Consider the following 14589-nt stretch of genomic DNA (forward strand, 5'->3'; position numbering starts at 1 on the left):
AATACATACAAATATGCAGGCTCCCCCGTTTGAAGCAAGTCAGAAATCTTCAACCTGCGGCCCTTCAGCTGCACTATAACTCCCTGCACCCTTCCTAAAAGGGTGATGCTTGAGGCCCAGCTATGAAGTGGTTAACACCATTCCTGCCCAAATACATATCACTCGGGACATTGTCAGTAGAATTCAGAGTAAGGTTGTCATCTGGCTGGTGTTTTACTGGCCGGTAAAAATGATGGCTGATCCCAATGTTATTAATAGGGAAAAAAATAAATATATAGGAAGGCCGCTATTTTTTTTTTTAGAAAAGGTGTCAACGAGAGGGTTTCCTTCTGTCCGATTGGCCCACGGGCTCCTCTCCTGCTTGTGATTGGTGCAGCTTTATTGTAACATTATTGTAACGCTTGCAGTTTATTGCCTTCCTAAAGGGTTAATGTGTAGTGAGTAATATTAACTCCATTGTTACTCTGTGCTACAGTGTGTGTTACATTCAGCTGCGAGTGTATCATTGCTGTTACACAGAAGTGTTGTGTATAGGTGCATAGTACATAGGACATTCTCTATATGGGAGGGAGCTGCCATGCTGTTTATGTTTATGTCCCACATTCCTGCATCATCTCAGAGGACCAGTATCAGGGTCTTTGTATCGCTGGGGCTTTTGGGAATATTTGCCCCTCTCTTGCACCCGGTCAGCTGTTGTTGTATCTGTATTGCCATAGGGTGCAGGGTAGCGACCGGGGTCTTGTTTGCTTTTCCAGTTCTATAAACACGACATGTATCAGAAACACTGCGCTCGGCATCTGTCTGTGTGTTGTTTGTCTGTCTCCTCTGTACTTGCCAGTAAGTCATTCCTTATATAAATATCTGCTCCCACCCGCATCTGCTTTCTCCCTTATGGCTCTGGCGAAGGATTTATGTAAATGGGTGAAACAACATCTCTGCTCTCTGCTGCGCAGCTCAACTCTCTTATGGCAGATACATTAGATAGTTTCAAGGAAGGGTCGGATGCCTTTTTTTAAGCAAATTAGAAAATACAAAGTTACTGTTATAGATGAATCCAGGGACTACTCCTATTGCCCTTTAAGAGGTAGAAAGGCATTTGTTTCATGAGTTAGAGAGAAAGTTTAAGGTTTTTTTCAGGTAGGAATTATGTGAGCAGTGGCTGGAGCTGATGTAGACGCGCCTGTTTGTCAGCATTTTCCAGCTTTGTTCTTCTGTACAGAATGTTTCATTACTTTGTGTCACTCTCATTAGGTCCATATGTACTCATGGAAAAGCTCAAGAAGCATGGCATTGACATGTGACCAATGAGGACGTTGTATAATAAGCATTGCATAACTGTTCCCATTATTTATTGTTTAATATGAAGTGAAGCCTTATACAAAGTAACACTTGGGGCCTTATTTATCAAAATCCGAAATTTTGGATCATTTTCGGTAAAATACTCCGCACTGATTTTTTTTTCCCCTTATTTATCCATACATTTTTCTGACATTTTCCTGCTGTGGGAAAAAACTTGACAAAATCATGAAAAAAATTTGAACAAATTTTTCAGATTCTTTTTTTTTTCCGGATTTTTGGGCAGATTTTTGCACAAAACCCAGAGCAGATCAGGATATCTTCAGGACTTCTTCAATTGACTTCTGCATGAACTCGGCAGGTCTGAGTTGGAGTACTTTTTTATTCGGCGTTTTAACACCCTCTGGGTTTGATAAATCCCGAAAAAAAAAGGCGACTTCGGAAAACGAATCACAATTTATCCGGCGGGAAGGCAGTTCGGGGAGATTAGTCGCCCGAAGAAGAGGCAATTTGTCGCCGGGCAGATAATCTCCCCGAATCTCCAATTTATGAATTTTTGTTTTGTGCTTGTACCCACTTTTAGATAAGGGGAACGACTTACCCCCCAGCGCTCCTAAACGTGTAGCAGCAGCCGATAGGTCTCTGGGACCAACAGGTTTTTCAGGAAGGTATTTGGAGCCAAAAAGGCAACATTCCTGTATTATCAACACTAGGGGCAAATGCATCTCTGTGTCTGAACAAGCTCTGCGGCACAGTGATTCCTTATTGTCTGTGCCCCCCGGGGGAGGTAGTTGAACTCTTGGTAACAGCTGCCAGTCACTGCTGGGAGTTGTAGTTCAGCAACATCTGGAGGGAGTCTTTAGCTTGTGCAGCAGACATGTCTGGCCAGCGGTGGGGGGGACTACGTGCCGTGCTGTAACCGTGTTACCCTGATATCACCCGTGTGGCTAAAAATAAGTCTTTTATCGGTGTTTGTGATATTAACCACGCGCTCCCCTGTTATCTGCAGCGGGACAGACTGATAAATGAGCAACAAAAATCTGTCTTTGTGTATAGTGTAATGTGGCACTCCCCTTATATCACTTCTACAATTCATTGGCCAGCGATATGCCGTTCACAATCTGTCTTTAGCTTCTTCGTGTATTTGTAGAGAATGAGGGTATAGCTTATTGTGTGCCCAGAACATTCCTTCTCTGTATATTTGTATTTATACATATGGGAGGAGGAGGTGCCATATTGATTCCCTTAGACAGTACAGTACGAGGGTATAGCTTATTGTGTGCCCAGAACATTCCTTCTCTGTATATTTGTATTTATACATATGGGAGGAGGAGGTGCCATATTGATTCCCTTAGACAGTACAGTATGAGGGTATAGCTTATTGTGTGCCCAGAACATTCCTTCTCTGTATATTTGTATTTATACATATGGGAGGAGGAGGTGCCATATTGATTCCCTTAGACAGTACAGTATGAGGGTATAGCTTATTGTGTGCCCAGAACATTCCTTCTCTGTATATTTGTATTTATACATATGGGAGGAGGAGGTGCCATATTGATTCCCTTAGACAGTACAGTATGAGGGTATAGCTTATTGTGTGCCCAGAACATTCCTTCTCTGTATATTTGTATTTATACATATGGGAGGAGGAGGTGCCATATTGATTCCCTTAGACAGTACAGTATGAGGGTATAGCTTATTGTGTGCCCAGAACATTCCTTCTCTGTATATTTGTATTTATACATATGGGAGGAGGAGGTGCCATATTGATTCCCTTAGACAGTACAGTATGAGGGTATAACTTATTGTGTGCCCAGAACATTCCTTCTCTGTATATTTGTATTTATACATATGGGAGGAGGAGATGCCATATTGATTCCCTTAGACAGTACAGTATGAGGGTATAGCTTATTGTGTGCCCAGAACATTCCTTCTCTGTATATTTGTATTTATACATATGGGAGGAGGAGGTGCCATATTGATTCCCTTAGACAGTACAGTATGAGGGTATAGCTTATTGTGTGCCCAGAACATTCCTTCTCTGTATATTTGTATTTATACATATGGGAGGAGGAGGTGCCATATTGATTCCCTTAGACAGTACAGTATGAGGGTATAGCTTATTGTGTGCCCAGAACATTCCTTCTCTGTATATTTGTATTTATACATATGGGAGGAGGGAGGTGCCATATTGATTCCCTTAGACAGTACAGTATGAGGGTATAGCTTATTGTGTGCCCAGAACATTCCTTCTCTGTATATTTGTATTTATACATATGGGATGAGGAGGTGCCATATTGATTCCCTTAGACAGTACAGTATGAGGGTATAGCTTATTGTGTGCCCAGAACATTCCTTCTCTGTATATTTGTATTTATACATATGAGAGGAGGGAGGTGCCATATTGATTCCCTTAGACCAGGGATCCCCAACCTTTAGAACCCGTGAGCAACATTCAGAAGTAAAAGGAGTTGGGGAGCAACACTAGCATGAAACATGTTCCTGGGTGCCAAAATAAGGGATGTGATTGGCCATTTAGTAGCCCCTATGTGGATTGTCAACCTATATTGAGGCTCTGTTTGGCAGTACACCTGGTTTTTATGCAACTAAAATTTGCCTCTAAGCCTGGAATTCAAAAATAAACTCCTGCTTTAAGGCCACTGGGAGCAACATCCAAGGGGTTGGAGAGCAACATGTTGCTCGCGAGCTACTGGTTGGGGATCACTGCCTTAGACAGTACAGTATGAGGGTATAGCTTATTGTGTGCCCAGAACATTCCTTCTCTGTATATTTGTATTTATACATATGGGAGGAGGAGGTGCCATATTGATTCCCTTAGACAGTACAGTATGAGGGTATAGCTTATTGTGTGCCCAGAACATTCCTTCTCTGTATATTTGTATTTATACATATGGGAGGAGGAGGTGACATATTGATTCCCTTAGACAGTACAGTATGAGGGTATAGCTTATTGTGTGCCCAGAACATTCCTTCTCTGTATATTTGTATTTATACATATGGGAGAAGGGAGGTGCCATATTGATTCCCTTAGACAGTACAATATGAGGGTATAGCTTATTGTGTGCCCAGAACATTCCTTCTCTGTATAATAGCAGGAATGTTCTGGGTGAGCAGTAAATGTGACTCTTTTGTGTTGTTATTTTAGTACATCCCCAAGAAAAGTGTTGTAGTAGAATCAGGCTCACAGGGAGTTGTGGTTGAAGTGGGAAGGCTGCAGGTTACACATATTTAGCAAGCGGCAGGGGATTAGGAAAGAAAAACTCCCAGCGGGAGGCAGCACAGAATCGGCAGTGATGAAGAAAAGGTGACCCCAGGACTTTCATATACAGATAAAGGCACAGCACAGAAGGACGGATCCGTCAGCACCTCTCCTAGAATTTGTAGTACAGAACAAACAGGGACAGGAGGAATTTGGCTATAAATAGGCCCAGGGGTGACAGATCGGCCCCAAATTCTGCAGAGAATGTGGAATTTCTTTAGAAACAGGCAAAGGGATCGCACGGAAAGCCTAAAAATGATACATAAGGTTTTTTAAAGGGCAGCAGGGAGTTATAATACAGAAGTTGCAGAGGAAATGCCCTCGGCCGTTCAGCTCTTTGTCATGGAATAATATTTGTAGGGGCCCTAAAATGATTTCATTTTAAGTTGACTTACCCTTTAGTAAAGGGAAGGTTACTGAATTGTAGCACCCCCAGATTTCTAAACCCCCCCATGATTATAAGGAGTGTGAGCTGCCAATAGATTATGCACAGCACCTTGTCCTTCCACTCAGGCGACTTCAAACAACTCCCGGCCACTAATTCTCTTTGGCCACGGCTGAAACACAGAAGCTTTTGAACTGGTGAAACAAAGAGTCGCACATACAGATGATAATCTGCCGTCCCCCCAGCCCCTTAATATGAATCTCTCCCACTAACCCTTTGCTCAGTGACAATGGAGGCTGCTCCCCCGGCCCTTTAATTGGCTCCCAACAATGCAATGATTTAGGGTTAGGGAAGGTCCTACTAAATAGTGCTCACTGCAACTTCTCTTTCTCTATTTCCAATAAATCTGTTGCCTTTATCCATTCCCCGGCACTCACAATATTGGGGTCTGTGCTGACCGGCAGTTACATGTTTATAAATAAGCTTACACTCCATGAGGAGCAAAGCAATCGCCAGGGGAACTGAAACCTGAGCCCTCTGGAAACTGACAGATGTGTTTCCTAAACAAGGTGCTCAAAGAACAGTGATTTCCCCTTGTTCTGAATAATAAACCCTCCACCCACCCCCCCCCCCAAAAAAATCTATTGTGCCTACAATCCACTAGTGCTACTGTCACCCTGCTGGGAACAATGGGAGATACTGGCAGTTGCAGCTGGACAGATGGAGGGGCAGTTAGAACGAGGCCGGTGATTGGATAAATCAGGGATGAGTTGGAACTGGACCGGCGACATTTGTCTCTCTTCATGTTTCATGATTTAAGGACTTTGCGTGAGGTTTTGACTTTCACTCGTAAGAGAGAGAATAGGAGCGAGTGCATTTTTGGGGAAGGTGTGGTGCTGCCGCTCTGCATTTGGATGAAGCCTGTAGTCTGATCCCGTTCAGTCGCCTCCATAAATCTCTCTCCGCCTGTCACTGCCTTTGTCATCTCTTCATGTGGCCTGTAAGCCAATCTCTTGGTTAGGTAACAGCTTCTTCATTCATTCTGCACCCGACTTTGTTCTCAGGCTGAATGGAGCAGAGTTTGGGTGCTGCACCCCACCCACCCCAGTCATTGAGAAGATCTAAATTTAGAGATGTCTCTGATTAAATGCAAGTTGCGCCCCTGAAAAAGAGAGAGCCCTCCAGCCAACTAGGCATTGCATTCCCTTTGTCTAAAGGAGGCCAAATACTATAAGATCTGCTCATTTAGCACCGTCACCAAACCAGCAAATCCTTCCCCCACCAGTATGGCCACCAAAGCTGGTATTTGTGACTACCAACTCCTGCCGTGATCAAGCCACAGCCACGGCCCATTTATCCCAATACTCATCAGTGCCGCTTTACAGGGATATCTATTATCCCATCAGTCCCTGCCCCAGTGAGTAGTGATGAGCGAATTTATTTGCCAGCCATGGATTTGGGCGAAAGTCCGAATTTCGCCATGTGCAAATTTCTTCTGCAAAACTGCAGTGAAAAATTCACCACAAAAAACGCCCGTAAGAAAAAAATGCCTATTGACTTAAATGCATTAGGGAAAAAAGTCGCCATAAGAAAAACACTCATTGATTTTAAGGGCAGATTCGGGGAGATTAGTCCCTCTTCTTCGTGGGGACTAATCTCCCCGAACTGCCTCCCCTGCCTGACTGAGCACTGAGCCCACTCTCATCCACATTTTGGTGCTACGGCCGCTCCGTGATGCCCTTCTGGGGCCGATGATGAAGCACTGGAACTAGAGACATAAAGCCGCGCAGACAATCGGTGCAACTTTGTGATTTTTTGCATCCAATGAAATCCGTGTGCTTGACTGATTCGGGCGGATAAAGAGAATAAAGCAGATACACGATGGGGCACCTGGGCGCTTATTCCCTCATTAATCAAGGTCACTGGTTTCCCCATTATCACCGACAATAGGAAAGGCCTGAGTTCATCTTTTCTTTATGGGAAGAAAATCAAACTTGACTTTCAGCGGAGTGTGCTCTCCATTAGAGTTCATTAATTGGAGGCTGTGGGTGGGCCGGGATGGGTGACATTCAATAGACAGCCAATCGATGTGATGAGAAAGTGATTTCAGCCAAGCTGACAGTTTGGTTCCAATTAATAACCCTTTCCCCCCCAAACCACGTTAGTGCCTGGTGAGTGACCCACAATGCGCATGGCCTATAAGAGATGCATTTTTATTTAGACACATGCCCCCGGGCAATCCTTTTGTTTAATTACATGCGCTTTATGTTGCTGCCGCTGAGTTGCCCCATATCCATTATATGTCCCTGCTCCCCTGCCTGTGGCACTTCATCATTTGGTGCGGTTGGTACTGGGACAAGTGAAAAATTGGTCCCTTTTAACTCATTGTTCCCCTAACATTGCATGAGGGTATATCTTATAGAGTTTGCTGTGCTACATTGTAAGCGTCTCATGTATGGATTAGGGGCAGTTGTGTTTGTGGACATCACATCTGTACAAGGAATCCCATTTAAAAAGGCTCCCCCCCCCTCGGTAATCCCTGCACCCTAGGTGTCATTAGCAGCTCTTTTGTAGCCAATTCTCATCTATTTGCCGAGTTAATTCAGACAAGTGTCGCTCTGACACCTTCTGGAATTTGACATCTTCTTTGCAAATAAACTGTGTACGATTGGCAATTAAACATGCGCTCGTTTGCATCTCCCTATGGAACCTCTTGCTGGACAAACAGATGAGAGGGGGGAGCCTTTGACTGGGCACACAATGGAAACTGGATGGGTCCGCCATCAATTCTAATGTGTCCCTGCAAAGTATTCAGTTGTAAATATCTATGGCAGAAGTTTGTGGGGCCGACGATCACCCCTCGGGCAGAGGATTTGGGTGATTGATGGCAAATCTTACAATCATGTTTTTTATCCCTAGTCAAGTGTTTCATGGCAAGGGCCCAAGAAGCATCTACAGACCTGGCAAGGGAGAAGGGAATTCCAGGGGCAGCTCAGTGATATATGGAGGCACGTTTCAAAGTCATTTGTACAAGGGGCTATGTAAATCAGGGTTGGGAGTCCCCAGCTGCTTCTGAATTGATGATAATCCTGTACTACACCAGACTTGGGCATGAGAAGCCCCAGCTACAGGTCCCCCCCCCCATGGGCCCTCTCCCACCTCTCCCTCTTCCACCTCCCATGGCCCCTTTCCCACCTCCTATGACCCCTCTCCCACCTCCCATGGCCCCTCTCCCACAGGAAGCAACAAATCTCATGCTTGTGTTCTGTCATTTCATGTAAGGTCATTCACACAGAAGGGTGTATTATAAGTCTCCTCCTTCTCTGATCTCTCTCTCTTGATACCCAAAATCTGCCGAAATTGAAAACAAACTCCTGTGAACATAACATCAAGGCAAATACATTCTGGGTTTCATTAATGAAGTATTATTGAAGCAGGGCCTAAGCTTCCATCCCTATCCAGGTACTCATTGCTTTTTTTTTCATGAGAGTGTAGACCCAGAAAGAGCCTGATGTACAGGGTGCGACTGGTGGTCCAGGATACCAGGGATTCTCCTGATGGACCTAACTGTGAGACAGACCCCATTATTTGTGCAAGAGAGCTGTTATACAATATATTTTATATCTAGGAGGGCATAGGGTATTTACTAGATATCAAGTTCTCAGCTGGTCTCTAGGAGGCCCAGTCCAGTAAAGCCTGCATAAAAACCAGAATCCCCCACTTCTGTACATTATCTGTCAGACTGGCAATAAGCTAAAATATTAACTTTGGAGCAATTACACAAAGCCATAATAAATGTATGAATTACGATACAATAATAGGAGACATTGAAGAACAATGGTTCCTGGAGCATCTCCAAAGATGAGGCCTTCTCATGAGCCAAAGGATAAAATGTTTCCTGAGGTCAAAGATAAGAGCTGACTGAGGACACAAATCCACGCTTTTGGCTTTGGCTAATGTTGGGCACCGTCCGCGCCAGGTTTCATGTGATTCATGGCTCATTCTTTATTGTTGGGTACATTATCGTCATTAGGGTACAGAGACGTCAGAAGAGGAATTGCCAAGGAGTCTCTCCTTGTGCCAGACATATTAATGGATCAGTGCTTTAGATGTATGAGCTGGAGTGACCCAGGGTAGTCTCTTGGAAAGGAAACCAAGCAACAAACTGTTTCTTTGAAGATTAAAAGTCAGACTGCATTGGCCAGGAAACAATACGAGAGTGGAGAGTGCTTGTGTGTCCTTCTCAAGGGTCTGGGGACGGCTGGTACACCCAGAGCACTCCAGATTTCAGACACTTCCTGCCAAAACAAATATGTATATACAATGGGAATACTGTAGCCACTACTGTATAATATAAGATATTAGAAGTCACCAAGGAGTTTCATGACCATGTAAGGCTAAATGATAATGATAAGCACTGCATATCTTGTTGGTGCTATATAAATAAATGATGATGATGTGGTAGATGCTCCACAGAACTGAAAAATAAATGATCTTCAAATATCTCCCCTTTGGCAATGAATATGGTAGGTGCTTTAAGTCCCTACCATATCTGCTGGAAGGATGTTCCATAGCTTAGTCCTCTGGTTTTAGATAAATCCCACTGCTGCAAATACTCTGTCCTGTTAATTCCCTTGGTATATTTAATTGTTGGTGTTTGGCAGTTTATTGACATGCTCCTTGTTTCTTTCCAGGAACCAAGCACAAAACGGGTTAAACCTCTCTCAAGAGTCACATCACTGGCGAACCTTATCCCACCTGCGAAACCGACACCCTTGAAACGATTCAGCCAATCTCTCCAGGTGAGTAGCACATGTTGGCTGCACAAAGATGCTTTATGTGGTCACCGAACGGAGCAAACTAAAGACAACAAAGAGTAATGGGAACAAAGAAACACAAGCTCTTCTCTCAACCCCCAAAAACCAACAGGCAATCGTATCCCCCGGCCCATTAACCCATAGTAACGAAGCAGATCTTATATTATATATTATTCTAAAGACTCCAGATCAATGTAGGTGTACTGTTGATTGGTTGCTGTGGGTTACGGCATATAACCTTGTCCACATTTTAGTAGCATGTGCAAAGTTTGCCCTGAGTCAGATGTTTTTTTCAGAGAAGTCAACTGAAGGGTAACTATGGGTTACATAACAGCCCTCCAGATGTTTTTGTACTACAATTCCAAGGATACCCCAGTAACGTCAGGGTCTTCACAGTCATGGCTTCTAGGGCAAAAGAGACAGTGCAGCCCCTTTGTCTTAAATTGTACTTTAGCATCTCAAATACTGTTGGTTGGGTGCCACTGATACAAAATGTTACTATCACAATCTTCTCCTTCTTGATCCACTATCAACATCTTATCCTACTGTCTCCATCTTGTGCCACTGTTGACCTTATTGACTTACTGTCATAATCTTACTGTCGATGTCTTGCTTTACTGTCTCTATCTTGCTCTGCTGTCTTCATCTTCCTCTGCTTTCTCCATCTTGCCCTACTGTCTTTATTTTGCATGCAGTCTCTTCAGTCGCCATCTTGCCCTACTATCGTCATCTTCCCTTACTGTCTCCATCTTGCCTTACTGTCTCTGTCTAGCCCTACTTTACCCATCTTGCCTTACTGTCTCCGTCTAGCCCTACTGTCTCCATCTTGCCTTACTATTTCCATCTGGACCTGCTCTCTCCTTCTAGCCCTAATGTCTCCATCTTGCCCTACTATCTCCATCTTGTCCTACTGTCTCCGTCTAGCCCTACTGTCTCCATCTTGCCCTACTATCGCTCTACTGTCTCCATCTTGCCTTACGGTCTCCATCTTGCCCTACTTTCTCCATCTCGCCTTATTGTTTCCGTCTAACCCTATTGTACCCATCTTGCCTTACTGTCTCCATCTTGCCTTACTGTCTCCGTCTAGCCCTACTGTACCCATCTTGCCTTACTGTCTCCATCATGCCTTACTGTCTCCGTCTAGCCCTACTGTCTCCATCTTGCCCTGCTATCTCCATCTTGTCCCACTGTCTCCAACTTGTTCTACTATCTCCATCTTACTCTACTGTCTCCATGGTCACCATCTTGCTCTACTGTCCCCATATTACCTTACTATGCTCACTATGCCCTTGTCTTCCTCTCTACAGCTGCTTCTTTGGTGGCTACTGCCACCTTCCTAACCCACTGTTCTATCTTGCCCTACCTACTATCCCACAGTCTACTTGCAGCTGTTCTGCTGCAGGGCCCCTTTTTGGAACCCCTTTAAACAGCTCTGCTAAGGATAACACTAGAATCACAGCCATGCCCTTATTATACACAATGAAATAATGTCTCGTTTTCAGCCAGAAATGGAAGCCAGAAGCCTTTGACTAAATCACACTGAGTGTTACATTGAGCTTTCCTCTGCGAAGGGGGGACAATCCCATAAAGCGGCGGGCCCTGTGATGTGTTTAATTTAGTGTACACCTTGGTTGGCTTGTTTGATTCAAGTATCCCTGTGTACCATATGGTTGTGTTTTTGGGGGCTGTACAAAGCCAGCATTTATACAGTATGAGTCGGGGCAGGATGGTGCTGACCTCATCCCGGCCTTTGTTTAATTGGGAAAGTGTTTGGTTGCGTGACAAGAACAGCAGGAGTTATATTCTCAGTGGCTTGTAATGTTTCCACCTTCTCCAGCTCTGTCCTCTTTGGTTGCAGTTTGGGGACCTGCCATTTAATCCTTTTCCACTGAAATGGTCAAACGCCTTCCTCTGGCAGAAAGAGTTTATTAGTTACAGTTGTGAGCCCCCAGTGTACTCAGCAAATGATGTTTTGACTAGACGGCCCTGCATCGTCACAAAGACAGCTGTTCTCTCTGGGCCCCTGACCATGCTTTTCTTTTTCCTAAGGATTTAAAGCAGACATATTCATGGCAAGCAATTTTCCCAAATCTGTTTTCACTTACAATCAGCAGCCTGAGAACATGTGGCCAAGTGTGCACTTTGCTTCAAGGCTCATTTGTACGGCTCACCATTAGGGAGAATGGAGAAATCAAATATCGAACTGTGCAGCCCTGCAACTGGTGAACTGCATTGGTTGCAGCTGTAGGGAGTTACAGTTTACTAAAAAGAGTTGCATGGTTGGCTGGAACTGATTAGCTGATTGAGCATCTAAAAGCACCTTAGATATACTCAGATAAACTGGTCATAGTCTATGCGTTCCTAGCATTCCGCCCTCCAACCTGGGTAGATTATAAGCCGTCAGATCTTGGTGGGACTTATGGAATTGTAGTCCAACAACAGATAAAGGGATGCTGATAAGACATCCCTGACTTTTTTGTAGGACCCCATTCTTTCAGCAAAGATCTTGGGCCCCAACATTGACTCCAGGCTTGTTTACATCTTGTTGATTATTTTTTACACTTGTATAAGCAGAAACCATAACCAACAGCAACATCCCAAAAAAATAAATGTATTCAAATTTCCAAGCCATACTTTGTATATTTATGGCACTGTAGCAGCCAATTAGTCAGGCTCTGAAGGCATACCTCATTATATTTGCTCACCAAATCGCTGTTTTACATTTCCAGCGCTCCATCAGTTTCCGAAGTGACAGCCGGCCTGATTTGTTCACCCCGCGCCCCTGGTCAAGAAATGCACCCCCTCCTATCACCAAGCGGAGAGACAGCAAGCTCTGGAGCGAGACCTTTGATGTCTGCGTCAATCAAGTGCTCACATCCCAAGAGATCAAGAGACAGGAGGTAGGCTCCTCACTGAATTACTTCTTGTTGAAAAAACTGACATATTCTGAGGAAATTGAAAGTAGGTTTCTTAGCATGTGTCAGTGGCAGCATAGCAGCTGGAATAAGAGGAGCAATAAATCAATTTAAACCCTCAGTTCTCACATCCCTTCCTCGTACGTCCATTATAATGCACAAAAGCCACGAATAACCTGAAAAGTAAGAAATGTGCTTATAATCAGGTTTTAGTGATGCCTCTAGCATCAAATGACTCATTGGAACTTGAGTATTCTAAAAAAATAAAATATGAGGATATAAGAAGTCATCTTAGAATTTCATGACCATGAATATTGGAAGAATACCCAAGAATAGGGCTCACCAGTGGTATACATTGTTGGAAGAATATCCCAAGAATTGGGCTCAGCAGTGGTATCCAAGGTTGAAACAATACCCAAGACTAAGGTTCACCGACTGGAAGAATACCCGAGAATAGGGTTCACCAGTGGTATACATTGTTGGAAGAATATCCAAGAATAGGGCTCAGCAGTGGTATCCAAGGTTGAAACAATACCCAAGACTAAGGTTCACCGACTGGAAGAATACCCGAGAATAGGGCTCACCAGAGGTATCCAATTTTGGAAGAATACCCAAGAATAGGGCTCAGTAGTGGTATCCAAGAAAGAATACCCAAGACCAAGCTTCACCAATGGTATTCAAGCCTGGAAGAATACCCAAGAATAGGTATTGCCAGTGGTTTCCAAGAACAGAAGTATAACCATGCTAATGGGTACCCAATGGCATAACCTTGCAGAAACTATTGCTGTGAACTATTCTTGCTTTTGTTCTTTAAACAGTAACCTCTTATAAGTTGTTGTGTTTCTTTGTCCTTGGGTACTTCCAGATCACTAGACTGCTATTGGTGTATCTGCTGGTAATATTCAGGAAGCAAAACTACTAACCCCCTAGCAGCCTCTTGGGAATGGGAGCTTGATACCAAAAAAAGTCTAAGAACCTCCCTTTTTCTTTTCTTCCCCCTTTTTCAAAGAAAGAAAGAGATGTCTTAGTTACAGGAGTGGGGGAAGTCCCTACCAGCAGGTTAAGTTTCTCATGACCAAGGAGTGAAAGAGAGGAAGTTGAAGGTAGACACGCTATCGTTTGGTTTGAGTCAGCTTTCCTGTAACTTAAAGCAAGATGAGCATATTCTCTAGGTAGCACAGAGATGGTGAGACAATATATTTATTGTTAATATTAGCATAGCCTTGGCTGACTTAAGATGTTCTTGCGATTACTAGATTTAGATTTGTACCCTGCTGCAGCCTGGACCAGCCTTAATACATTAAAGTAGAGGTGTCCTTACATAGGTAGATATTGGCGCCCAGTCAGTTGCAGTACCGTCTCTCAACTGTTTCCATTAGCAAAACCCTTCCATCGATGGGCATAAAACAGCGCCACCATCCATGGATAAGCACAGATTGGCGTTTACAACTAGTGTGACCTCTATAACCTAATAGTGGCAAATTCCAGCAGGAATTCAACAACTCCGTAGGACTCTTTAGGATGTATTGGTTTGATACCTCGTTCACTGTACATATTTGGGGTTGAAACATTTGGAACCTGCACAAAGCAGCCCAGCTATAAGGTCGTAGTCCTGTTAATAACCCCTGCCAACATCTGGCAAAAACATATAGGTTGTAAAATGTTTGCTTCATGTAAACAGTATTGTGCTTAGAATAAATGTAAGACCTTTCATGGGCCCCATCTGTTTGGCATGAGCTGGGGCAGGTAAGATGACACTTTTTGCTCTGTCAGTTGCTCTCTTGTTTACCCATAATCTAAGAAACATATTCAGGTGGAAACCGAGTCAAATTGTGTTTAATTACATATAAATAAAAAAAAATGGAATATCTCGAATACTTGCTTCCATTATCGCGC

The 14589-nt window shown here is 43.8% G+C and overlaps 1 protein-coding gene across 3 annotated transcripts in view; it reads left to right on the forward strand.

Moving 5' to 3' along the window:
- Nucleotides 1-14589, forward strand: part of arhgef3.2.L (Rho guanine nucleotide exchange factor 3 L homeolog) — a 175666-nt gene that overhangs the window by 145389 nt on the left and 15688 nt on the right. For all 3 annotated transcript variants that reach the window (XM_018240358.2, XM_041589445.1, NM_001096674.1), the window contains 2 exon segments: nt 9656-9763; nt 12508-12678. In XM_018240358.2, coding sequence (XP_018095847.1) covers nt 9656-9763; nt 12508-12678 — 279 coding nt within the window.

Source organism: Xenopus laevis, chromosome 4L, assembly GCF_017654675.1.
Source record: "Xenopus laevis strain J_2021 chromosome 4L, Xenopus_laevis_v10.1, whole genome shotgun sequence".
Taxonomy (NCBI): Eukaryota; Metazoa; Chordata; class Amphibia; order Anura; family Pipidae; genus Xenopus; species Xenopus laevis.